Consider the following 27,267-nt stretch of genomic DNA (forward strand, 5'->3'; position numbering starts at 1 on the left):
ACCGAATAGTTTCACTGCCCTAAAATCCTCTGTGCTCTGACTGTTTATCCTTCCCTTCCCCCTCTAACTCCTCAAAACCACTGATTTTTTTAATTCTGTACGCATAGTTTTGCCTTCTCCAGAATGTCATATAGTTGGAATCATACAGTGTGTAGCCATTTTCATTGGTTTCTTATACTAAATAATATGCATTTATGCATTCTCCAGGTCTTTTCATGAGTAATAGTACATTGGATATACCACAGTTAGTTTATCCACTCACCTACTAAAGAATATTGTGGTTGTTTCCAAGTTTTGGCAATTACGAATAAAGCTACTATAAAATCCATGTGCAGGTTTTTGTAGAGACATAAGTTTTTAGTTCACTTAAGTAAATACCAAGGAAAATTATTGCTGGATCATATATAAGAGTACTTTTAATTTTCTAAGAACTACCAAGGAGAGATCAACCAAGATGGTGGCATAGGTAAACACCTCTACTTGCTGCCTCCCACAACCATATCAAAATTACAACTAAAAACAGAAAACTATCATCCAGAACCATGGGAAAGCTGGCTGAGTGAAAGTACAACTAGAAGTAAAGAAGAAAGCACACTGAGACTGGTAGGAGGTGCGGAGGTGCAGCACAGGCTGGCACCCAGGTATGCTGCTTTTTTAATCGGGAGGGAGATACAAGCTCCTGCTTGCGCTGAGCTCTAGTGCTGGGCGAGACTTTGGGGGACCCAGACACATACGGGGAGAAATTGGACTGTCTGGCATAGGGGCAGGAATGCGGGGGCGGCTTTCTTCCAGACAGAGGTGCTCACAGCAGTCATTGTTCCTGTGCTGGGACCTCCCCAGTGCAGGGCTGACTAGCAGCCATTGCTGTTTGCTCTGCCCTGGAGATTCCCTGAGACCCTGCCCCATCCATTTTACAACCCCACCCAAGCTGTGCGCAGTGGCTTTTGCATATGAATGGCCAGTCCTTTCTGAGCCTAAAACCTGTCAAACTGCATCTCAGTCAGGGAGACCCAAAGCTATCAAAAGAAGGCAAAGGCCAGCACTGCAGCAGCCTGCCTTTCTTCATAGCTGGGCCTCATCTGGGCACTTCCAAACTCCATACAAGGAGGAGGAATCTGCAGATCTGTCTGTAGCTCCTGCTGGGTGGCCCCAGGCAGTGGCTGACTTTGCACCTCCTTGGAGATCCAAGAGCCAGTGTACCCAGTGGTCAGTGTGAGACCATACCAGATTACAACTCTTCACATCCATAAGCGACACACTCAAGGGGCAGACTCAGTGAGCACCAAAGCCCCACTGAAGCAAGTCCTGCCTCATAAGGGTGTCTTCTGCATAGCAGCTCTCCCACTATAGTCACAGCTGGTCCTCACAGCCAATTTGCCTGGAGGTCAATTCTTCCTAGTGATACCAACAGCAATCAAGGCTTAACTACAACAAGACTGTGCACACAGCCCACAAAGGGCTGCACCAAGAGTGTCCACCTCAGGTGATTGGGGAGGCTGAGCCACTGGGCCCTATAGGACACCTAGCACACAAAGCCACTCTTTAACACAGGGAAGCAGCCAAAATGCAGAGACAAAGAAACAGGTCACAAATGAAAGAAATGGAGGAAAGCAAATGACTGGATATAGAGTTCAAAACCACAGTTATAAGGTTACTCAAGACTCTTCTAGAAACCTCTGAGGAACTTGGTAAGACCTTCAAGGATCTTAGTGAAAATGCCCCCCCCCCAAAAAAAATGGAAAAGGACCAGTCAGAAATTAAGCATACACTTACTGAAATAAAGAATAATATACAGAGATTCAACAGTAGACTAGAGGATCCCAAGAATCAAGTCAAAGAATTGAAATACTTGGAAGCAAAACACCCAGTTGGAAGAGCAAAAAGAAAAATGAATCCCAAAATATGAAAATAGTGTAAGGAGCCTCTGGGACAACTTCAAGTGTACCAACATCCAAATTATAGGGGTGCCAAAAGAAGAGAGAGAGCAAGATATTGAAAACCTATTTGAAGAAATAATGACAGAAAACTTCCCCTACCTGGTGAAAGAAATTGACTTACAACCCCAGGAAGCACAGAGAACCCCAAACGAGAGGAATCCAAAGAGGACCACACCAAGACACGTCATAATTAAAATGCCAAGGGCAAAAGACAGAGAGAGAATCTTAAAAGCAGCATGAGAAAAACAGTTACATACAAGGGAGTACCCATACAATTGTCAGCTGATTTCTCAACAGAAACTATGTAGGCCAGAAGGGAGTGGCAAGAAATATTCAAAGTGATAAATATCAAGAACCTACAACCAAGACTACTCTACCCAGCAAAGCTATCATTTAGAATTAAAGGTCAGATAAAGAGCTTCACAGATAAGAAAAAGCTAAAGGAGTTCATCACCACCAAACCAGTATTATATGAAATGCTGAAGGGTATTCTTTAAGAAGAGGAAGAAGAAGAAAAAGGTAAAGATAAAAATTATGAACAACAAAAGTGACAACAAGTACATATCTATCAACAAGTGAATCTAAAAATCAAATGAATGAAAAATCTGATAAACAGAGTAAACTGGTAAATGTAATAGAATCATGGGCATGGAAATGGAGCAGACTGACATTTCTCTGGGGAAAGGGGGGATGGGAGAAGAGATGGGACAAAGATCTTATATGCATGTATGCAGTACCCATGGGCGTGGACAGTAGGGTGGTGAGGGCCTGGGGTGGGGTGGGAACTGGGTGGAGGGGAGCTATTGGGGGGCGGGGGAAGAGGCACATCTGTAATAATATGAACAATAAAGATTTAAATTAAAATAAAAAGAACTGCCAAACTGTTTTCCAAAGCGGCTGCACCATTTTGCATTCTCACCAGCAATGGAGTTCCTGTTTGCTCCACGTCCTCACCAGCACTTGGCATTGTCTTTGTTTTGGATTTTGGCAATTCTATTAGGTGTGTAGTGATATCACATTGTTTTAAATTGTAATTCTCTAATGACATATGACATATGATGACACTTAACTTGACTTTGATATATCTCTGATGAGGTATCTGTTCAGGTCTAATTTTTTTGGCATTTATCCTATTTGATCTCTGTGGTTTGGTGTCTGACATTAATTTGGGGAAATTTTCAGTCATTATTGCTTCAAATATTGCTTTGTTCCTTTATTTCTTTTCCTTTTGATATTCTCATTACATGTATGGTACATCTTTTGTAGTTAGTTGTCCCATAGTTCTTGGATATTCTGATTGGGTTTTTTTTTTCTTCTTTGCTTTTCAGTTTAATCAGTTCCTATTGTCATCTTCTCAAGCTCAGAGATTTTTTTTCCACAGGTCTATTAATAAACCTGTTTGAAGGCATTTTTCATTTCTGTTATGATGTCTTTTTATTCCTAGATTTCTATTTGAGTCTTCCTTAGAATTTCCAATACTCTGCTTACATTAGCCATCTGTTTTTTCATGTTATTTATTTTTTTCCATTAAAGCCTAGCATACTAATATTAGTTGTTTTAAATTCAAGGTCTGATAATTCCAACTTTCCTGCTATATCTGACTCTGATTCTGATCCCAGTTTAGTCTCTTACAATTTTGTTTTTTACCTTTTAGCATGCCTTGTACTTTTTTAAAAAATCTGGACATGATGTACTAGTAAATAGGACTTTAGTATTGCAGCAGTAGTGAGGGAGGAGAAGCATTCCACAGTCCTAAGATTACGTCTCAGTCCTTTAGTGAGCCTCTGTCTCTGGACTGTGAACTTTACAAGTGTTTTGGGGTTCTTTTTCCCCCTTAGGTAGGACAGAATGACCAGAGGGAGCTAGAGTTGGATATTTTCCTTCCTCAGGTGATTTAGGCTCTGGAAAAACCCAAGCAGGTTAGACTCTGATAAAATAGTTTCTTCTGAAGGCTGGCCTTTTTAAGCAGAACAGAATGTTTGATCGTACAAAATGGTTTCTATCTCCAAACCCGACTGGAAGTACAAGGGGATTTTTCTCAGCTGTTCACTGTGAGGATCTTGTTGAGCTCCTGGAGATAAAGCTCACAAAAGTGTAGGGAGCTCACTATGACTGAATTGCCCTTGACATTTTAGGTCTGAGACTTGTCCATGTGGAGCCTCCAGCAATTTGCCAATTTAGATTTTCTTACTTTGGCACTGGTTCCTGTGGAGGTTTTTGTCCATGGGTTTCTGGTCTGGTAAGTTGAGATACTCTGTATTCACCTCCCTCTCCAGTTTTGTGGGTAGCAGTTTGCCCTATTACTTCACTATCCTGATGAATCTAAGAAGAGCTGTTGAGTTTTCAGTTTGTTCAGTTTTTTACATCTTGTTAGGACGGAGTGGCAACATCTAAGCTATACTAAAAACCAAAGTCTTATGTCTTTGTTTCATATTTACCTTTCCTCTGTAGGACCAGTCAAGGCTACATTTTTTTCAAAACAACTATCAGCAGAAATATTGTGTGGACAATCATTAGTTCAAAACATTTTGCTCAATATATTCTTACTACAAGACTCCTATCATTTAGTGCAATTCAAATAAAAGCAACTGATGTTACCTGAAAATATCTTAGTTATAACTGGGGTAAAGAAAATGAAGCATGATAAGAACTTTCATGTGTTGTAATCCTGTGTTCATTTGCAAAAATGGGCCTGTGTGCTCTTGTGTCCATCCCTTGGGCCAACTCAGACCCAAAGTTTCTCATTGAGAGGCTTTTTATACATGTCAATTTCATGGTAATAAGATGAGGCGCAAAGTAATCTGGATATATGGTTTCACTACTTTTAATTGATTGTTTAGCCTTAGTATCACAGGCAGAAGCTCTGAAGGAAGAAAATGACAGCCTCCGTTGGCAGCTCGATGCTTATCGGAATGAAGTAGAACTACTTAAGCAAGAACAAGGCAAAGCCCACAAAGAAGATGACCCAAACAAGGAACAACAGTTGAAACTCCTGCAACAAGCCCTGCAAGGAATGCAACAGGTAAATGAATTCTGGTTTTTTGAACCTTTTGAATAAACAGCACCAGCTCCTCACATGTAAAAGGGTCCCCTGCGAGCAAATAGAAGAGCAAATCTCTTATAATTCTTGATGTTCTGTTCTCTGGCATAGGTGAGGAAGGGATTATGTGTTGTGGTAAGTGATATATTCTGCTAATACAGTGATAGCAATGGATCACCAATTTTTAAAGAATGAGAGTTCAGTGAAAATTAATAAAACTACGTACACTGAACATAATCTACTTTGAGTTCTGGGAAGGGCCTCAGGGTCCTTAAGAAGAACCACAGATACTTAGTTATGAAAAAGTGCTGGTGGGTAAGTATCTAGTTGAAACAAAGCTGAAAAATATAGCCTTTTAGAAGGAATGGCAGGAATCCTAACCTTGATTTGGATAGAAGCAGAGGTGTTATGGGTTTTTTAGTATCAGTGCTTCAGGCATATAATACAAATTTTCTTTTATTTTATTTTGTTATCACAGTCATTTATGTGAGTGAGTTTACCTGCACATTTTTCAATTATAAAAAGTAACTAAATAAGTACATCTCACTGTAATTGCATAAGTACCGTACTTTCCGGTGTATAAGACGACTGGGTGTATAAGATTTTCCTGGGTTAAAAAGTCATTTTATATGCCAGAAAATATGGTATATTGGACTATATTGATGGGATTAGATATAATGGATTAGATATATTGGACTACCGTATTTTCCGGCATATGAGACGACTTTTTAACCCAGGAAAATCTTATACGCCCAGTCGTCTTATATGCTGGAAAATACGGTACAACATTGTGTAATAGATGTTCAATATCTAGAAGTTTCATGTAATCATCACCACAGTGAGCCTACAATTTAAAAGATATCAACAACTGTTCTCATTATAGTAAAGGAGTAGTACTTCTAAGTATACTATCCTCTTCTATCTTGCCAGACTGTCACTCATTTTCCTTACAACTTAAATTGTGCAATAATTTTTAATTGTGTGCCTTAGAATTATCTAGAGCAAAGCTTACCGCTGGTTGGAAATCACAAATTGTAAATAGGTAGTCTCTTCTGGCACTAAGATCCCCATATTCCTATTACTTATGCTATCATTGTCTTCATGTGTGACAAGCAATATCACATTAATATTTCACCTTTCCTATTAGCAAAATGTGTGAAGGAACACTTACCTTTCTTTTACTGTCACCATGGAGTTCAATTAGAACATGCAAATTACATCAGAGATCTTTGCACCAAAATTGCATCTCCTTAGCTAAACTTCAAAAAACTTTGACAATGTACATTTTACTGTGTCTTTCAGCCCTTCCAATGGTCTTTTGCAAGCCTCTGAAAAGCAAGACTTTGGAAACATTTTCTTGTTGTTTTCTTCTCTTACCTTGATTTTGAAACCATTCCACATAAGGACAGTTCTGCAATTTAAGTGCAATTTTAAAATGATGAGCTTTTTTTTTTTTTTCATTTCCTCACTTCAAAGACCTCAGTGAGACAATTTGGTCTCTAGCTACTGAAACATTAATTTCACTCATTTTGGTTACTTTTATTAGAAAATAGCCTTGTAAACAATTATAAAATTTTGCCCATATTGTCCAAAAATGATGTATAGTCTAATATGGGGATTGCAAGCATGGAATATAGGGTTGACGCAACCTAGGTCTAAATCCCAGCTTTGCCACTGAATAACCTTAGACAAGCCACTAAACCTCTCTAAGCCTCAGTATTATGTATTATGAGAAAATGGTGAGATTTAAATGAGATCATGCATGTAAAGCCCTTTGCCCAATACTTGGCACCTGTAAAATGCTAAATAGCTAGTATATGTTATAATCATAAATTATGATGAATCTAGCCCCTTGCCTACCATTATGGAAACTAACATTTTTGAAATTTAGATTTTTTTACTACTTTTCTCAAAGAGATTGAATTTGGCTTAGAAAATGGCTATTTGCAAGGATGCTTTCCAGCATCTAATTCAGTGTGTGCAGCAATCAAGATGTTGTCCACACGGAATTAACTGCACTTTTCCCTTACACCTGGCAGGAATGGGAAAATTAAGTGATTAGATCAGTCAGTTCCTCAGACTCTAAAATATTAACAAAGAAAGTTCATCAGAGCCAAATAAAAATAATTTTAAGTAAAAAGTATCTTGATTTTCCCTTTAGTATCTCTGCACGGAGAAATGATTATGTGTGCTGGTGTAAAGTGAGGTAGACCAGCCTAATGTATAATTTCAGCCAAGGTTTAAAGTGAAGTGTGACTCCTTAAGATTTGATTGTCTTTGGTTTTTCTTGTAGCATCTACTCAAAGTCCAAGAGGAATACAAAAGGAAAGATGCTGAACTTGAAAAAATCAAAGATGAAAAGTTACAGGTGGAAAAAATGTTGGAAAATCTTAAAGAAAAGGTACATGAGTCCTAAGTGAACCTTTTCCCTTGCCCATTTCACTTCTTTCCAGTGACAATAAAAATGCCCTGGAAGTTGCTGCAATAGGAAAATATTTGAAATGTGGGGCTGATTGGGGATTAAAAGCCCCATCTCCAGGGTAATTCTTGAATCAAGGGCTCTGCTTTTACCAGTAAGTGTGAGTCCTTGACATTTCTAAGGGTTCTGGAGAGTGTACTTTCAATGAATAAAAAATCATTACATCCCTAAAATTCCTCAGTATTCCCTCTTGGAAAAGACCAGTGTACACCTCATCTTGTCAAGACCAGGGTGCACACTTCATCTTGTCAAGCAAATAACAACAGAGAAAACTCCTGTGACACAGAGTACCTTTAATTAAGCATTTCATTAAAGGAAGAAACACAGAGCAACTAGAACACTGACATTGTTTTTCAGACACTCCATCTAGTGCAAGCATGTCAAACTCGGATGAATTACTGTATCACAACCATGAATGAGGTGACCAGTCTATTTAAGGATGTATAAAGTCTACTAATGATGTCTCCATCATACCTTTCTAATTTCTTTTTTGCCTGAACATTCTTTTATGCCTGAAGTTATTCTCTGGGAAAAAAAAAAAAGGCTCATTGATCAGAATTGACTGATTTTAATGTCTTAGAAGGAAGAGAAGCCCTGGCCATTTTGGCTCGGTGGATAAAGCGTCGGTCAGTGAACTGGGGGGTCCCAGGTTCAATTCCGGTCAAGGGCATATGCCCGGGTTTTGGGCTCGATCCCCAGTGTGGTGGGGGGGGGTGTGCAGGAGGGCGTACACTCTCCAGAACCCTTAGAAATGTCAAGGACTCACACTTACTGGTAAAAGCAGAGCCCTTGATTCAAGAATTACCCTGGAGATGGGGCTTTTAATCCCCAATCAGCCCCACATTTCAATCAGTGATTCTCTCTCATCATTGATGTTTCTATCTCTCTCTTCCTCTTCCTTCCTCTCTGAAATCAATAAAAATATATTTAAAAATTAAAATAAAAAGAAGGAAGAGAAGATTAGGATCTTACATCAAGAGTGAAAAATCAACAATGCTACAGATCCCCAAAAGCTTATGCTCTTTATTTTGTATATCAGCTCCGAAAGATGCAATGCATACAGGTGCGCTGGGTGCATGTGCCAGCATAGTGACTTCCCACAAAGTACCATTAAGAACTGGCAACCATGGTGTAATTGAAACAAATGATTGAAAGTGTTTTCTTCTGGATACCATTTGCAATATGCTTTTTTTTCAATTTTTTTCTTTTTTTATTGTTTAAAATATTACAAATGGTAGTACATATGTCTTCTTTTTTTCTTTTTTCCCAATTGACCTTCCCCTAGCCTCCCTTACCCCTCGCCCCTGGCCAATATGCTTTTAATTCATATATATATATATATATATATATATATATATATATATTTTGATTTTTCACAGAGAGGAAGGGAGAAGGATAGAGAGCTAGAAATATCGATGAGAGACATCGACCAGCTGCCTTCTGCACACACCCCCACCAGGGGATGTGCCCGCAACCAATGTACATGCCCTTGACCGGAATCGAACCTGGGACCTTCCAGTCCGCAGACCGACACTCTATCCATTGAGCCAAACCAGTTTCGGCATAATTCATCTATTTCATAATATCAACTCACCTTCCAGTTTGTGGGTGCTATTAAAGAATCAAGCATAATCCCAGAGAAATTCGTTTATTAAGCTTTTAATTGAAAAGTACCAAAGCAACTCTATTTATCAGGACTTTCCTTATACTATCAGAGCTTCTAAAATGTCCCAGAGCTGATACATAACTGTTTTTCTTTTTGCATAAAATGGAGTATGTAGGCAGAAGACTACAGATAGACATGGGATTATGCTAGTGGCATTATGCTTAAAATCACCCTTTAAGATTGGCATCACAAATTGACTTAAGGGCATTTTTAGTGATTTATTGTAAACAGCTTTCTGCTTTGTAAAGTATTTCATTTAAAGAGGCAAGAGGTCAAATTACATAGAAGAAATTTGCCATATTGTATGTGTCTAAGTGTTTCCCATTCTGAAACTGGGTACACCATGATATACAAGCTGAAGAGGACAAGGAAAGAAATCCAACTGATAATCAGGAAAATGTGAGTCAGAATATGTTTTTCCTGTTGTTGATTTTTTTTAAGTAAAACTACTTTCAGAAAAAGTCATAACAGTTCATTATAAACTATTCTTCTCTGGGAAGCTGATTTGTGATCAAATATTTCAACCTGACACAATTAGGTTAGGAAGCAAAGTACCATCACATTAGATTGCAAAAGTAATTTTAGGTTGAAAGGAAAGCAATAAGTTCTGGTGAGAAGGGATTTTTTGTTTGTTTGTTTTTGTTTGGGTTGCTTGACAGTAAACCACAGTGTGACTTATTGTCAGTGTTTTGCAATATAACAATGTAACTTATATCTGCTTTACTACAAAAAGAACTACCTCTTTCAATCTGCTAGTAAAATTTAAGGTGATAAGCATCCATTCAATATGCCTTCTAATTTTTTAAATGCCAGCCATATAATAAAACTGAAGTCAAGTTTCAGTAAGGCTACATTTCTATTCAAGATAGCTAGAAATTCTCAGGATGTCTTCATATCTTAAATCACCCAGGATCTGTTAAACACTCACATTTAAGAAATGGCTTACTAGATCATTTAATGTTTAAGAGGATTAGAAGCAGATGTACAGCCCATGACTTAGAAGTGAGCCAGTAGTCTAAATCAAACTTGGCATGATAGTTACTGCCTGAGTTGTATTCTAAAGGCCAAAGATTGAGTAGGTCATCAAGAAAGGTTTCCAGTCTAACTACAGCCAGGAAGCCTGTAAATCCAAAAAACAACATGCCTGTCAGCCTAGAACATTCGTTTTGTTCAGGGGCAGCATCCTGGAAGCTTTGAAGACATCTCTAAAGAAAACAGAAGGAAATCTGTCAGTGCTGAGGACTTGTGGAAGGGAAGAAGTGACAAATAATCTGAGTCAGGCATGATCTTCCCACCCCGATCTCCCCTAGGTACATATTCCCAGCATTTCCTTTTACAATAGCAGTGATATTTAAGCAGTGATTTCTTTTATTCCTTATTATGAAGGCTTTCTTTCACATTTATAATACAAAAAAGATACTCTCAGTACCCAAAGAGAGAAAGGAAGATCCATGAAAGATCTGGAGGTATTTTTCAATTTTAATGCCTGTCGTGAATTTTACGAATATCTCTTAAGAAACATGCCTGCTGTGCTCAGAAAAAGAAAACTTGCAACAGTAAAGAATGCCACTAAGTAATGATATTTTTAGTCATGGCCATTTCTTGCTGTCAAGTCAGGAATATCCTAACTGATAATGTCTGAGAGAGAGAGAGATGATAGTCAATAAATACTCTGTGTTTTAGTTTAAAAGCCAAAAGTTGATTACCTGCAACTGGATTAGCTAAATTGTAGATTCTCTATTCAGAGATGGGACTTACCTTTAGCAGAATGTGGACCTAAGATAAGAAAAAAAAAATGGTCCTTTTAACAATGGATGGGTTGGGATGAAATCTAGGCTAACACTTCCTAGCAATGTGATCTTAGGCAATTTACCTATTTACCTAATTTATCTGAGCCCCACTTTTCTCATTTGTAGAATGGTCATAAAGCATGCCTAATAGTGTCTGGCATCTAGGAAACAGTAAATGTTGAGTCTGGTCCTCCAGATACTTGTATAGAGTGAATGATGAAGGCAGAAAACTAAAACTGGTAAAGCTGAATGTCTAATTCCACTCCTTTATGAAGCCATAGTATAAAGGAGCTTTAGATTATCTGGGATGGTTTTGTAATTTATGCTGTTTTCCTTCTTCCCACTCAATAATCAAAATGGGACAGTATTGCTTTTAGGGTGCTGTGTTACAGAAGTTTCCTGTTGTGTAATTGAAACCAAGCCTGTTATCAAATAAGGTGAACTGACTCAGGAAGCATATTATTTCCACAGGAAAACTGTGCTTCTAGACTGTGTGCATCGAGCCAGGATAGTGACTACCCTATTGAGAAGACCCTGAACAGCAGTCCTATCAAATCTGAACGTGAAGCACTGCTAGTGGGTAAGGAAGCTAACAAACACACACACATACAATGTTTAGAGTGCAGTGCAGAGGAGAATGGGTTTGCATAAGATGAATAAGCACACGCCACGCATTTATGAAGCATGACAGTGCAAGAACCCAGAGTTCTGAAGACTACTGGATAAGAACAAGTACAGATTTCAATAAAAAATGGTAACAGCAGCTCCCAGCCCTCTTCAAGCTTTTTGTGGCCACTGCCACATCAAGTGTGAAGAAGGTATAAGCACTATGCCAATAGGGGGTCCACTAGAGAAACATATTGTAGATTTTTTTAAATCTCTATGCAAGGTTAGCTGAGGCTTTCCAAGTTCTAGTCAAGGGACAGTGCAGACACTGCATAGCAGAGAGCTTTTCCAGGTAAGCCTCCAGAGGAAGTGTGTACCTTATAAATATTCTCCCTTTTCTGCATCCAGCGCAGCTAGAGAGTGGTCTGGTTCCTGAGTAGGGGTGACAGGGAATTGAGAAAATGAAAGAGACAGACACAAATATAGTAGGGAAAGCTGTGACTGGGTGGGACCACTGTCCTCTGATGGAGAGACAGGGACCCAGAGCCAATATAGCATGTTTATTTTATACAGCAAAAACCAGGAAGTTTTACTAAATGTCAAGACAAAGGAGATTATGTGCATTCTTGGGTGGGCCCGAGTCATATTCATTACTGGTGCTGGGCTGGATTTAGATAACGAAACTCACCCCCTGGCACCTGGGCTGAAGGTCAAGCTAACAACACTCCTGCCTCTGGCAAGGTGTGTTTCCAGGACGTGGCTCTGCCAACACCACTGGATTCAGCTGACAATAATTAAAGAAATGCTCATGTGCCTTCCCAGGCACTCTCTACAATACCTCTCTTAAGTTTTCCAGGTTAAAGGCAGATGACTCAAAAGGCTGTCTATGAGTGTTGGACACTAGTGGACTAAGATGCAATAAATGTTAGAATTGCTCTCATTATATAGAAACTAGGGGCCCAGTGCACGAATTTGTGCACCTTGAAAGGAACTGTGGATGGCAAGGCTGCAGTGGGCACAGGGGCGGGTCTCGGCCCATCCTCCACGCCCCCACCTGGCCCCTCCTGCCATGGCTCCCAGTCCCCTGTCTGCTGGCAGCCCTGCTCCCACTGCCGCCGCTCCCATGCGCAGATAGTGCAGAGTGGTTGGAGCCAGCGCCAGCAGCGGATGCAAGTGGGGGCATCGTCGTCAGTGGGTGCAGGTGGAGGAGTAGGGGGAGATGGAGAAGCCCTCAGGGGTGATTGGGGCCTGCAGCCGCCACTTGCACCTGCTGATGGCACTGAGCGATCAGGGCTGGCGCCGGGCACCGGCAGAGGGTGTGAGTGGCAACTCCAATGCCATCAGCAGGTGTGAGTGGGGCCAACGCCAGCAGCAGGTGCAAGCGCCTGGCAGGATAGTGGCAAGTGGGAGCAAAGAATTTTCAGTAACCACCAGAGACTCACCCCAATGACAGCAACTGATGCCCTGCCTTCCTCTGGCATCCGCTGTGCCTGACGCTGCCATGTCCCGTGCTCTGCTGCCTGCTGCCAATGCCCGCCATGTTCCGCGCATGCCCCCTTGTGGTCAGCTCACGTCATAGCGACCGGTTGTTTGGTTGTTCTGCCGTTCAGTCTATTTGCATATTAGCCTTTTATTATATAGGATTCATTCAAAGAGGCAAGATAGCACAAATCGTTAAGGAATCAAGCAGACCTAGCTTCCTGTTTTGACTGCACCATTTCCATTCTGATCTTTATTTCTTCTATCTGCAAAATGGGCATAATAATATTACCTATTTCAAAGGGCAGCTGTGAGTATTAAATACAACATTTCATCTAAATCAGTTTACATTGTACCCAGCCCATATTAAGACCTTAATAAATGTGAACCATTTTGCACTTAACATCACCATTCACAAATGCTTATTTACTTAAATTCCATTTGGAGAACAGTGGCAGATTGAGGTCCTATGAAATATTTTGTCATTTAAAAGAGGCTGATCTAGGGCTTCAGCAGATAATCCTAGCTGCCTTCTAGGAAGCTGAGCTACACAATAGCCCCACCCCTATCTCAAAAGTTCTTCACACTGATTGGCTTCTGCATATTTTTAAAATAACTGCCTCCTTTGGTAATGGATATTATACTCGGATTTAACAATTTGATATGTTAATAAAGATGTGCTGGGGGATCCGCCATTGAGCCTTCGAGAAAAGTGACAACTTATTTTCGTTTTCCAACTCAAAGTTCTTTAACAAATTGGCATGGCAACTGGGAGACCAGTCAGAGAAAAGCTAGGGGTAGGAAGAAGCTTCTGTAAATGGATAATTCTAGAAACAAAGATTCTTAAGATAAGTGTTTCTTGTTTTGTTTTTCTAAAGAAGTCTTGGGCTGTCAGGGAAAATGGAAAATCTATTTTTTAAATTGTTTCTTTGGGTATGAACCAACAAAAACTGCTCAGTGTTTTGAAACCCATGGAGTTGTTTTTTGGCATTTGACAGCCTATCTTCACCAAAGCATCTAGAATTCCTTTGAACATGGGCTGTCTTCTTCAGAATTTAAGTTTCTCAGCTTGAGTCAGTGTTTATAAATTCAATTTGCCTTGTCATTGAAGAATAAAGGAGTTTTATAAAGTAATAACATCTATTTTGAGCCCTACCATCAGTTACTTCTAGATCCCCCAACCTATTCCTATGACATCTAATACTCGGAGGATTTTCACAAAAAACTAATTTGAACTTCAAACTACAATTTAAACTTATGATATTCTTTGTCAATCTCTAAAAGGGACAGATAAGTTGCAGTTTGTAAACTAAATCATATTTAGCTTTTATTTCCTGGAAGTTTTCAGTAAATTCAAGTCTGGATCTATTTGAGATATCTAAGATCTTGTAAAAGGAGGTAAATTTAAAAAATGTAAAGAAAGAAATAGTAGACTTTTGAACAAAAGGAATATTAGAGCAATTAACCTGGTGGACAGAACAATCAAGACAGTATGTATAACTGCCAATCACCCCATAGTTATGCTGAGTAGAAATTATGACCATTCCTGAAAGCTATAAACTGCCATGAGAATTCAGAGATTCAGGGCTTTGAACACAAACAAAATATTAATGATCACTTGGGTAGAAAAAAAAAGTTTGGCTTTTCTTATGGAGATAATCACAGAATAAAACTCAAGTATAATCAGCAAATTCTCTTGTGAGAGGCACACTGTAGCCAGGCAAAGTACTTCTACCACAACAAGACATTATTAATGCAGAAGAGGCTACAGTCCAATTTAAAGACTGTGCAGAGGAACTTTAAAAACTCAGCAAATCTAAATTCATTGTAAAATTCTAAGTTCCTTGTAAAATGTAGAACTCAGGTCATCTTTAGCCATCAAAAATGATGGAAATTAATTCTCAAATGCCAGCTTTTCTACACGTTATATAGTGTAGTGAGAGGCAGTATGTTAAGAGTGATTGTCTGGGTTCAAATACCAACCCTGCCACTTACGAGCTGTATGACCTTGGGCAAATTGCTTAAATTTTCTGTGCCTCAGTGTATCCTCATCTATGAAATGGGGATGGTAATACCTATCTCACAGGTTGTTGTAAAGATTAAATGAGTAAAATAGATGTAAACTTAGAATAGTGCCCAGTACATAGTTATTGTAACTCACAGCCAGCGGGCCGCCGGCCACGAGTTTGACATGCTTGTACATAATAAGTTAGCTCTTGCTATACATTATCATGTGGCATCTCAAGTGTAACCTCCATGGTATTGTCTTTATAGGGATTATCTCCACATTCCTTCATGTTCACCCATTTGGAGCAAGCATTGAATACATCTGTTCCTACTTGCACCGTCTAGATAATAAGGTATGTGGGAGCCTGGAATGGGATGTAGAGTTCTTTATGAAAAGGGGAACTTACTCTCTTCAAGCATAGATAAGTCATTAGTAATTGCTCTAAGGAAATGTCTCTCACCTATTCTATCACTGTGATTCATTGTGGAGCCTCATTCTGGCAAGTAGGGTGACCATCTATCTCTGTTTGCTTGGGACTGAAGGGTTTCCTGGGACTTGGGACTTCCAATGCTAAAACTGGGGAAATCCTGAATGAGTTGGCCACCCAACTTCCAAGATAAACCTTAAAAGAATTAATGTCCTTTCTCTTAATTTACTAGAAGCTATAAATTAACCAATATTTCTCACAAATCAGTCTTTTGCCCTGGGCCTATAACAATGAACAAATGTTAATTTTCCAATTTGGAAGTCTTACTCCAACCACCTCCCCAACCATCACCATCACCACTGCCGTTGTCTATGATGAAGCAATAAAGGCAGGGGCAAAACAACAAAACGTGGAACAATAAGTCTGTAACACAGACTAAATATTTGCTCACAGCCAATCTCATAGGCTTCTTCCTTCCCTGGATGACATCCTGTGGAGGAACTCACAAAGCATCAGGAGCAAGAGTAAGTGCTAGTTCCCTAGAAGGTCAAGGATGCCTTACTGAAGGAAGAGGGAACTCTTGACTCCTTAGGATAAATAAACTCGTGATAGATTTTTTTTTTCAGAAGCAGCATTCAGTTAAACCTGCTCATTGATTATACACACTATTTCACAGGATCCAGGCCTTTTGAGAAGTGCCATTGGAATGCAGACTCCTGCACTTGGATGTCCAAAATGTTAAGTCATTTAGGCATATGTGCTCTAACAGAGGCACTGGCCCATTTGGGAATCTAGCTATGATGATACATCCTCCTCGTGGCATTTGTTTCATTTCTAGTTTGCTCTCCCCTTATTACTCTCTGGGAAATGATGCTATTCTGCAATTAAATGGCCCATTTGGCAGTGAAAGGAGGGGTGGAATGTGAGCACCAGGACCAAGTGGTCAGTTGAAGTGGTATAAAATTGAACTATATATCAGTACAAATGATCTGATTCTTTTTTTATATTGTAAAAATAATGCATACATATTACCTAAAAATGTAATTCATATAGAAATATAGTAAAAGGAAAGTTATTCACAACCCAACCCCTCAAGGATAACCACTATTAACAGTTTGGCATATCTTTATTTCAGACCCTTTTCTATACATATGCCTCACCTATATCATATGTATGTATGAGTAAACATTAAGTATTTGTGTTTTCTGAAATGGGTATTAAACTCTATATGATACTTCACAATGTGATTTCACTTAACTGGAATACAATCTACTACTAGCACTGGGAAGAAAACTTGATCTCCCTCCTATCCAGACCCAGGTCCTCCTGAGCAGCTTCCTGCCAGAGTAATGCCAGGCCCTCCCAAAGAGAGCCTACAGTGGTACCAACAGAACTGAGGAGGACCCTCCCTCTAGCTCCAGGAATATATAGTGTGGTGGCAATTTGGGGTTTCTGTAAGGATTCCCTGCTGCTTTTCTGTCAAGCCCTAGTGCCCAGGTTCACAGTTAGGAATGTTGCTACCAGCTTAAAGATGACCATTACCATGTCAAGCAAGCCCTAAAGGGGTCCACAGATTTGATTTTATACTGATGTGAGTGAATGTGTGTGTGTATGTGTGTGTGTGTGTGTGTGTGTGTGTGTGTGTGTGTGTGTGTGTGTGTGAGAGAGAGAGAGAGAGAAAGAGAGAGAGAGAGAGAGAGAGAGAGAGAGAGAGAGAGAGAGAGAGAGAGAGAGAGATGGGAGAGGGGGACAATACACAGAATGAGTTCACTTTTCCTTTGTGAACCAATGCATGTATGGAGAATTCCGGTCTGGTGGCAGCCATTTATGCTTCACTCCCTTCCCAAAAGGCTTTGCAGCTTCGTAGGCCTGCATATAGCATCACTAACATTGATCTGCTGCCATTCAGCTGATTAAAAACACAAGCCTCTCCATTATGACTGATACCAGCTTTTTCCAACAGAAATCTCAGATTTGGAAAATAGTATGGAGGTTCCTGAAAAAAATAAAAATGGAACTGCCCTATGACCCAGTCATTCCACTTCTGGGTATATATCTGAATAAACTCAAAACACTAATTCATAATAATATATGCACCCTTATGTTCATTGCAGCATTATTTACAATAGCCAAGATATGGAAGCAACCCAAGTGCCCATCAATAGATGAGTGGATAAAAAAGTGGTGGTACATATATAAAATTGTAACTTATATAAAAATTTATACAATAGTATAAATTTACTAAAACTCATCAATCAATATGTGAAATAAGTGAATTTATTGTATGTGAATTATACTTTATGCTTTATTTAGTAAAGCAGTTATGAAATGCATAAACAAAAAGAAAGCTCAGTAAATGTCTAGTGGTCACAACAGAAGAAGGCTACCATCCAGAAGCCACTCACCCAACACATACACATCTATAATGAGGGGGACAAGGTCAACCCCACTCCAATGTACATGTACGCATCAGCATCCTAAAGTAAGCAACATTGAGGGGGAAAGAACCAGATTAGGAAGGTAAAATTGGTTTTGAATAGAGATGTGCTCTCTTCCCCACAGATCTGCACCAGTGATGTGGAATGTCTCATGAGCAGACTTCAGCATACCTTCAAGCAAGAAATGACTGGAGTTGGAGCCAGTCTAGAGAAGAGATGGAAGTTCTGTGGCTTTGAGGGCTTGAAACTGACCTAAATTCATCTACCTAACAACCTGGGATCCTGAAAATAAATGTGTGTTGGACAAGCTTAGAAAGTGATTTGTATTTTCAATGGTTTCCAGTGGAAATTGCTTTAAATTTGTTCATTCATTCCTGGAATCTATTTTGACTTAAAATAAGGATCCTAGAGCAGCACCTCAAGCTACAGGCCCTAAAAAGAAATTTACTCAAACCTCAAGTGCTGTAACTTTCTCCCTTTCTGTCAGTTGTCTTTTTTATTAGTAGTATTGTACAAGGCCTGAGGCTAAAGAGTATTTGGTGTGTTTTCGATGTCTGTACTACTGTTGTAGACTTCGGTATTTTTTTAAACACTGTTAACTGAAATATTTTGATGATTTGTGTGTGGTTTGTGTTTCAAAAGTTCTCTTCACATTAATGTTGCTACTGGTGAGAGGAATGTGAGGAGCACTAGATACTCCATAACTGATGTTGTCTAGTAAGTGAATAACATATCAGTCTTCTAGAAGGTTTTGACCAGGTTCACCTTTTAAAAGACAAAGCATGATATGTGGCTTTTGCAAATTACTGTCAAACAAAAGTTGACAACTGTTCCAAACTTATTTTCTCTAATATAGCAAGTAAAAAGTTTATTTCAGAATTTTCAAAAAAACACAAATCTCCATGTATGTGCAGAAAGCAAGTCTCCAGTATGACTGGCATGTGTGTGTGCTATTTAGAATCACCCTGTAAATAGTCTGCTTTTAAAGGAGGGAATGTTTAGTTTTCTATAAGTTAAAACACGTGTGTGCATGTACGCATGTGCACACACACATTAGCAAAAGGGATTTATTTTAATATGTTTTCCCTCTGGCCTTCGTACAGAATCTGTTGGTCCCTTTTCTTCTGTCATTGCGTTGAATTGCAAAGTGTTTACTGCTGTAAATACTATGTTTACTTTATGCTGAATGTTTTCAAAGAGTTGATAAGAGTATTAGTAGAAAACTCTTGGTAATGAATGAATACTGGGCCAGTGTGTGTGAGGCTTCCTGCAAATAGGTCAGCTCCACCTGAAGTGTCAGGAATACCTCCATATTGCAATGTCAGTGTGGGTGGACCAGTCAGGAGGTCCTGCTTGGTGGAAGAGAAAGGGGAAAATAAGGATTTGGGGCTAATATCCTGAGGCATAGATGATCTTTTCTTTTTTGGTATTGGTGGTGCTTATAAGAACATAAGCATGCCCTCCCTTGAGCTTTGATTCAAAATAACTGAATGTACTAAGTAAGCAAAGCCGATGAAGAGTATTTCAGGAAAATACTTTGTAAATGAGATGTCAGTAGTGTTCAAAGTTGTATTTTTGAAAGATAAATATTCATTTTTTATAACTCACTTTGGTATTCTGTTTTGAATTACTTGCTCTCTGAGAAATCCTTCAGTAAATCATTTCGGTTTCTTCCTTTCAGTTACCAGGATGTTGGAAGAAGATGCTAAACTTGCTGCCTTGACAACTAGAAATAGGGTTCCATGACAGCCCATTCATGCTGAAGCTGGCTTCACCCTTAAGCACCCAGCTGTTGCACCAGCAGGAAACTAGGTTTATTTTTACACTAGCTTCCTCACTTAAGCATCTCTGTCATCAATACTACAGAAGGCTTTTATCCATCTGTCTAAAGGGTCCTGGAATGTATTATTTTAACCATATCTATGAACTCAAGGGAAATTTGCCACTTATCAATTATTTCATTTTTACACATGCTTAAAAGATATTTTAACTTTATTTTTATTGTTGACACTATTACAGATGTCCCCATTCCCCACCCCTTTGCCCACCTCCACTCAAACCTCGCCCCCTTCCTTCCCTCTGGCCATCACCACACTGTTGTCTGTGTCTATGGGTTTTCTTTGGCTAATCCCTTCACATGCTTTTATCCAGTCTCCCTCACCTTTGTTCCATGTATCCATGCCTCTGTTTCTATTTGCTCTTCAGTTTATTTTCTTAATTAGATTCCACATATAAGTGACATCATATGGTATTTGTTTTTCTCTGACAGTCTTATTTCACTTAGCAAAATAATTCCCAGGTACATTCATTCTGTTGCAAAAGGTAAGGTTTCCTTGCTTTTTATGGCCGCATACTATTCCATTGTACAACAGCCTTTTTATCCACTCATCTACTGATGAACACAGGCTTTTTCAAGATATTAGCTATTGTAAATAATACTGCTATGAATATAGAGGTGCATATATTCTTTCAAATTGGTGTTTCAGAATTCTTAGGATATATTTGTTCTAGATGTGTGAAACATTCTCTATTACTATTTTAATAGGAATTTCATTGAACCTATAGATTGCTTTGGGTAGTATGGACATTTTAATGATATTAATTCTTCCAATCCATGAACACAGTATATACTTCCACTTCTTTTTATCTTCCAAAATTTCTTTCTTCAGTGTCCTATAGTTTTCCAAGTACAGGTCTTTTATCTCCTTGGTTAAATTTATTCCTATGTACCTTATTTTTTGTTGTTGTTGAATTAGTAAATGGGATTCTTTTCTTAGTTTCTCTTTCTGATACTTCATTATTGGTGTATAGAAATGCCACTGATTTATGAATATTAATTATGTATCCTGCCTGCTACTTTTGTGAATCCATTTATTAGATCTTGTAGCTTTTTGGTGGAGTCCTTAGGGTTTTCTATGTACAATATCACATCATCTGTGAATAATGACAGTTTTACCTCTTCCTTTCCAATGTGGATACCTTTTATTTCTTCTTCTTGTCTGATTGATGTGACTAAGACTTCCAGTGCTGTGTTGAATAAGTGTGGTGAAAGCAGACATCCCTATCTTTTTCCTGATCTTAAGAGAAATGCTTTTAGTTTTTGCCCATTGAGAATGTTGTTGGCTGCAGATTTGTCATATATGGCCTTTATTATGCTGAGGTATGATCCTTCTATTCCCACTTTTCTGAGGGATTTTATCATAAATGGGTGCTGCATTTTATCAAATGCTTTTTCAGCATCTATTTTTCTTTGTTTTATATATCCTATATAATAAAGACATAGTATGCAAATTTTCTCCTCAACCTGGAGTTGTCTGGGAGTTCGACCAGGGAGCGGGGCCAGCCAGGGGAAGGGAGGGAGGCCCTGGCCAGCAGCAGCAATGGTGGTGGTGGTAACAGCAGCAGCAGGTGACCAGAGGAAGGGAGGGAGGCCCTGGGGGTGGCAGGTGGCCTGGGGAAGGGATGGAGTACCCAGTCGGCAGCCACTAGGGACCCTACCAGTGCACAAATTTCATGCACCGTGCCTCTAGCATATATATATATATATATGCTAGAGGCACGGTGCATGAAATTTGTATATGGAGGGGGTCCCCTCAGCCCAGCCTGCACCCTCCCCAATCTGGGACCCCCTCGGGAGTTGTCCAACTGCCGGTTTAGGCCCAATCCCAGAGATCAGGCCTAAACCGGCAGTCAGACATCCCTCTCCCAATCCTGGACCACTGGCTCCTAATGGTTCACCTGCCTGCCTGCCTGGTCACCCCTAACTGCCACTGCTGCCGACCTGATCGCTCCTCACTGCCTCTGTGTGCCAGCCTGATCATCCCTAACTGCCCCCCATGCTGGCCTGGTCGCCCCCAACTGCCCCCTCCCTTCTTTCCTGGTTGCTCCTAACTGCCACCCACTGCCGGCCTGGTTGCTCCCAACTGTCCCCCCCATGGACCTGGTCACCCCTCACTGCCCCCCCCTGCCATCCTGGTTGCCCCTCACAGCCCCTCCACTGGCCTGGTCACCCCGTGCAGCCTGCTTGTTCAGTCTATTGGTTGTCTCTCACGAACCCCCCTGCTGACCTGGTTGCCTCACGCAGCCTGCTTGTTCAGTCATTTGGTCGTCCCTCACTAACCCCCCTACCGGCCTGGTTGCCCCACACAGCCTGCTTGTTCAGTCATTCGGTCGTCCCTCGGGCCAGCCCTGGGTGGCTGGGCAGCTGACATCCAAGGCCTGCCTGCACCTAGGGCCAGCCCTGAGCAGCTGGGGGGCTGAAGGAACTGGGTGCCGCCATCTTGTGGATGTGGGCGCCGCCATCTTTGAGGGCATGGCAGTCAATTAGCATATTCCCTCTTTATTGGCTGTGGGCACTGCCATCTTTGTCAGGGAATGACAGTCATTTAGCATATTCCCTCTTTATTACATAGGATCTTTATATTCTCAAAACATAAACTGCACATGTAGTAGCTCCATTTTATAGATGGGAAACCCAAAGCTTAGAGAAATTAAATAAATTTCCACCAATATCTGCTAAAATCTACTATGTGTACCTACCCACCAACACTGAACTGGGAGCTAGTAATACAGAGATGAACTCAAAGCAGATCCTCGAGGAGCTTTCAGTTCAGTGAAGGGGACAAACATCCCCCCATGCTACTTCCCCCATCCAAAGCACACCATTTCTAGTGTAGTAGGTGCTAACATGGAGAAAGAGAGCAATTGGGGGGATGTGGGATAGGGTGGGATGACAGGGAGACCTAACCTAACCTGCTGATTGGGGAAAGGACCCCTAAATGGTTCGGTTAGTTACAGGTTCCAGAGCTAGAAAATAACCAAGCTGGAATGGAACCTATACATTCTGATTCCAAAGCTGGTGCTTTTTCATGAGCTAAGCTTCCCAAGGGCTTTGCAACTAGAAATGGCTTAAAGTCATTTCTGGAAGCATAGCTTCAATCACACCAGAAATAAAACCATCTAGCTCTTCAATTTTCAATAGAACTCTCAGTTGGTACATGCTTAATACATGCAAATTCGCTTTAGCACATGAAAATTAATTAGCCATGACAACTGAAACATGAGATAATTCAGTATGTAAACCTGAAACAGTTTCTCCCTACTAGTGACCACGTTATTATGCTCAAATGTTCTCTCCACACATATCAATTTTCTAATGTTGTTTCCTTTGAGTTTTGCCTTGTCCATAGGTATTTATCTTTTCTTTCCTGCTATGCTGGTAAGCAGGTTCTCTGAATGGCTGGGTAGAAAAAAAGAAAACAAAAGTGATTCTCAGAGAGAACATACAACTTTATTGTAAATACAAAGACACATTTCTACTATAGTCTCACCGTCTGTATTAAAGATGTCTGGAAAAAGAATAACAAGTGTATGATGGGGGTTCATACTAGCTACATGGGGTGACACAGAGGATTATTCAGGACAGCTATATTTTAAATGGTTTTCTTCTTGTCTCCTCCACTCCCTGACCTCCCACTGCCAGCTGCGTAATCCCCCACCTACCCTATTCCATCCCCAAAGAAAGTCCTGAGCATTTTCGAAGATGAATTACTTCCCTTTTTAGTGTCTCTGGAGCTAAATTTTTAGCACTGTATTTAATATAATTTGCAGTGCTCATGTTTTATTTGAATACTAGAGGCCCGGTGCATGAAAATTCATGCACTCAAGGGGGGGTCCCTCAGCCCGGCCTCCTTCCCCCTCTTACAGTCCGGAAGCCCTCAGGGGTGGGAGGTGACCCAGCAATTGGGAAGGCGATGCCCCGTCACACCTCTGAGGCTGCCACTGTCGGCAGTGCAAGCCTTGGCCGGCCCTGGTTACCTGAGCTTCGGGTGGCCCTGGGTGGCTGGGCAGCTGCCATCCGAGGCTTGCCTGTGCCTCGGACTGCCCTGGGCGGCTGGGGGGCTGAGGGGACTGGGCACTGCCATCTTGTGGCTGTGGGCGCTGCCATCTTTGAGGGCATGGCAGTCAATTAGCATATTCCATCCTTATTGGCTTTGGGTGCCACCATATTTGAGGGTGGGGCAGTCAATTAGCATATTCCCTCCTTATTGGCTGTGGGCACTGCCATCTTTGCAATGGCATGAGGGTCAATTAACATATTCCCTCTTTATTAGATAGGATTGTTCATTACTCAGTTGAATAAGTTTGTTGAACCATTTCATTTTTTTAAAGACATTTTTATTGTTCAGATTATTACAGTTCCTCTTTTTCCCCCCATAGTTCCCATCCACTCAGTTCCCACCATACCCCCTGCCCTTACCCCCCCCCACTATCCTCATCCATAGGTGTACAATTTTTGTCCAGTCTCTTCCCACATCCCCCACAACCCCTTCTCCCTGAGAATTGTCAGTTTACTACCTTTCTATGCCCCTAATTCTATTATATTCACCAGTTTATTCTGTTTATCAGATTTTTTATTCACTTGATTTTTAGATTCACTTGTTGATAGATATGTATTTGTTGTCACTTTTGTTGTTCATAATTTTTATCTTTACCTTTTTCTTCTTCTTCCTCTTCTTAAAGAATACCCTTCAGCATTTCATATAATACTGGTTTGGTGGTGATGAACTCCTTTAGCTTTTTCTTATCTGTGAAGCTCTTTATCTGACCATCAATTCTAAATGATAGCTTTGATGGGTAGAGTAATCTTGGTTGTAGGTTCTTGCTGTTCATCACTTTGAATATTTCTTGCCACTCCTGTCTGGCCTGCATAGTTTCTGTTGAGAAATCAGCTGACAGTTGTATGGGTATTCCCTTGTAGGTAACTAACTGTTTTTCTCTTGCTGCTTGTAAGATTCTCTCTTTGTCTTTTGCCCTTGGCATTTTAATTATGATGTGTCTTCGTGTGGTCCTCTTTGGATTCCTTTTGTTTGGGGTTCTCTGTGCTTCCTGGACTTGTAAGTCTATATCTTTCACCAGGTAGGGGAAGTTTTCTGTTATTATTTCTTCAAATAGGTTTTCAATATCTTGCTCTCTCTCTTCTGGCACCCCCATAATTCAGATGTTGGTACACTTGAAGTTGTCCCAGAGGCTCCTTACACTATTTTCATATTTTTGGATTCTTTTTTCTTTTTGCTTTTCCAGTTGGGTGTTTTTGCTTCTTCGTATTTCAAATCTTTGACTTGATTCTTGGGATGCTCTAGTCTACTGTTGGATCTCTGTATATTATTCATTATTTCAGACAGTGTATGCTTAATTTCTAGTTGGTCTGTTTTCATATCCTTGAGGGTCTCACTAAATTTCTCGGAGGTTTCTAGAAGATTCTTGAATAACCTTATAACCGTGGTTTTGAACTCTGTATCCAGTAGTTTGCTTTCCTCCATGTCTTTCATTTGTGACCTGTTTCTTTGTCTCTACATTTTGGCTGCTTCCCTGTGTTAAAGAGTGGCTTTGTGTGCTAGGTGTCCTATAGGGCCCAGTGGCTCAGCCTCCCCAATCACCTGAGGTGGACACTCTTGGTGCAGCCCTTTGTGGGCTGTGTGCACAGTCTTGTTGTAGTTAAGCCTTGATTGCTGTTGGTATCACTGGGAGGAATTGACCTCCAGGCCAGTTGGCTGTGAGGATCAGTTATGTCTACAATGGGAGAACTTATGTGCTGGAGACACCCTTATGGGGCAAGACTTTCTTCAGTGGGGCTTTGGCACTCACTGAGTCTGCCTCCTGAGTGTCTCTCTTATGGATGTGAAGAGTTGTAATCTGGATGGTCTCACTCTGACCACTGGGTATACTGGCTCTTGGATCTCCAAGGAGGTTTATAGTCAGCCACTGCCTGGGGCCATCCAGCAGGAGCTACAGAGAGATATGCAGATTCCTCCTCTTTGTTTGAGGTTTGAAGGTGCCCAGATGAGGCCCAGCTGTGAAGCAATGCAAGCTGCTGTCCAGCCTTGGGCCTTCTTTTGGAGGCTCTGGGGCTCTCTGACCCAGCTGCAGTTTGTTAGGTTTTAGATTGCAAAAGGCCAGGCCATTCATATGCAAAAGCCTCTGTGCACAGCTTGGATGAGGTTATAAATTGGGTGGGGTGGGGTCTCAGGGAATCACCAGGGCAGAGCAAACAGCAATGGCTGCCAATCAGCCCTGCCCCGAAGAGTTCCCCGGGTCTCTGTGTCCCATGGCACTGTGCAGGAACAATGATCGCTACAAGAACCTCAAAGAGAAAGCTGCCCTCGTGTTCCTGCCCAATGCCAGACAGTCCAGTTCCTCCCTGTATGAATCTGGGTTCCCAGAGTCTCACCCGGAACTGGAATTCAGAGCAGTCAGGAGCTTGTATCTCCCTCCCAATTGAATAAGACAACAGCTTACCTAGTTGCTAGACTGTTTCCGTGAGCACCTCCGTACCTCCGCACTTCACTTCTGCTCCTCTGCACCTCTTCCCAGTCTCAATGAGCTTTTCTCGTTCCTTCTAGTTGTATAATTTCCACTCAGCCAGCCTTCTCATGGTTCTGGATGATGTCCATTTTGTCTTTTAGTTGTAGTTTTGATGTGGTTGTGCGAGGCAGCAAGTTCAGGTGTTTACCTATGCCGCCATCTTGGTTCCTCGAACCATTTCATTTTTTAATGAACTCTGCTATTTCTTCCCCAGGGACTCCAGCTGAATCAATGTATTCATGTTTCAGTTCTGCTTTAGTTTATCTTATAAAGCACTAGAGGCCTGGTGCATGAAATTCATGCATGGGGGGGATCCCCTCAGCCCATCCTGCACCCTCTCCAATCTGGGACTCCTTGGGGTATGTCAAGCTGCCGGTTTAGGCTTGATCCCTCTCACAATCTGAGACCGCTGGCTCCTAACTGCTCACGTGCCTGCCTGCCTGATCACTCCTAACTGCCCCCCCCACCAGCCTGGTCACTCTTCACTGCCCCCCTCTGCCAACCTGGTCACCCCCAACTGCCACCCCCTGCTGGCCTGGTTGCCCCCAACTTCCCCCCCTGCTGGCCTGGTCGTCCCTCACTGCCCCCCTGCTGGCCTCATCGCCCCCAACTGCCCCCTCTGCTGGCCTGTTTGCCTCTCACTGCCCCCCTGCCAGCTTGGTTGCCCCACGCAGCCTGCTGTTCAATAGTTTGGTAGTTCTTCACTAACACCCCTGCCGGCCTTGTCACCCCACACAGCCTGCTGTTGGTTTGTTACTGTGAGGGTGTCCTGACCAATTTGTATATTACCCTTTTATTAGTATATATATATGTGTGTGTGTGTGTGTGTATATATATATATATATATATATATATATATATATATATATATATATATAATTTATTGGTTAAAGTATTACATATGTCTGCTTTTTCCCCATCTACCCCTCCCCAGCCCCCCACCCCCCAACACATACCCCTACCCCCACAACCAGTGTCCATGTCCATTGATTAGGCTTATATGCATGCATACAAAGTGCTTTGGTTGATCTCT

The 27,267-nt window shown here is 41.0% G+C and overlaps 1 protein-coding gene across 1 annotated transcript in view; it reads left to right on the top strand.

The window, feature by feature from the left end:
• Positions 1 to 19,477, top strand: part of ENOX2 (ecto-NOX disulfide-thiol exchanger 2) — a 321,698-nt gene extending 302,221 nt beyond the window's left edge. Inside the window, exons 11-15 of the mRNA XM_028128851.2 lie at positions 4,778 to 4,959; positions 7,271 to 7,378; positions 11,384 to 11,492; positions 15,272 to 15,357; positions 17,995 to 19,477. Of these exons, the coding sequence (XP_027984652.1) occupies positions 4,778 to 4,959; positions 7,271 to 7,378; positions 11,384 to 11,492; positions 15,272 to 15,357; positions 17,995 to 18,126 (617 nt within the window). The 3' untranslated portion in view covers positions 18,127 to 19,477. The remainder of the gene's footprint in view (positions 1 to 4,777; positions 4,960 to 7,270; positions 7,379 to 11,383; positions 11,493 to 15,271; positions 15,358 to 17,994) is intronic.
• The last annotated feature ends 7,790 nt before the right edge of the window (positions 19,478 to 27,267 follow it).

Source organism: Eptesicus fuscus, chromosome 1 (genome assembly GCF_027574615.1).
Source record: "Eptesicus fuscus isolate TK198812 chromosome 1, DD_ASM_mEF_20220401, whole genome shotgun sequence".
NCBI lineage: Eukaryota > Metazoa > Chordata > Mammalia > Chiroptera > Vespertilionidae > Eptesicus > Eptesicus fuscus.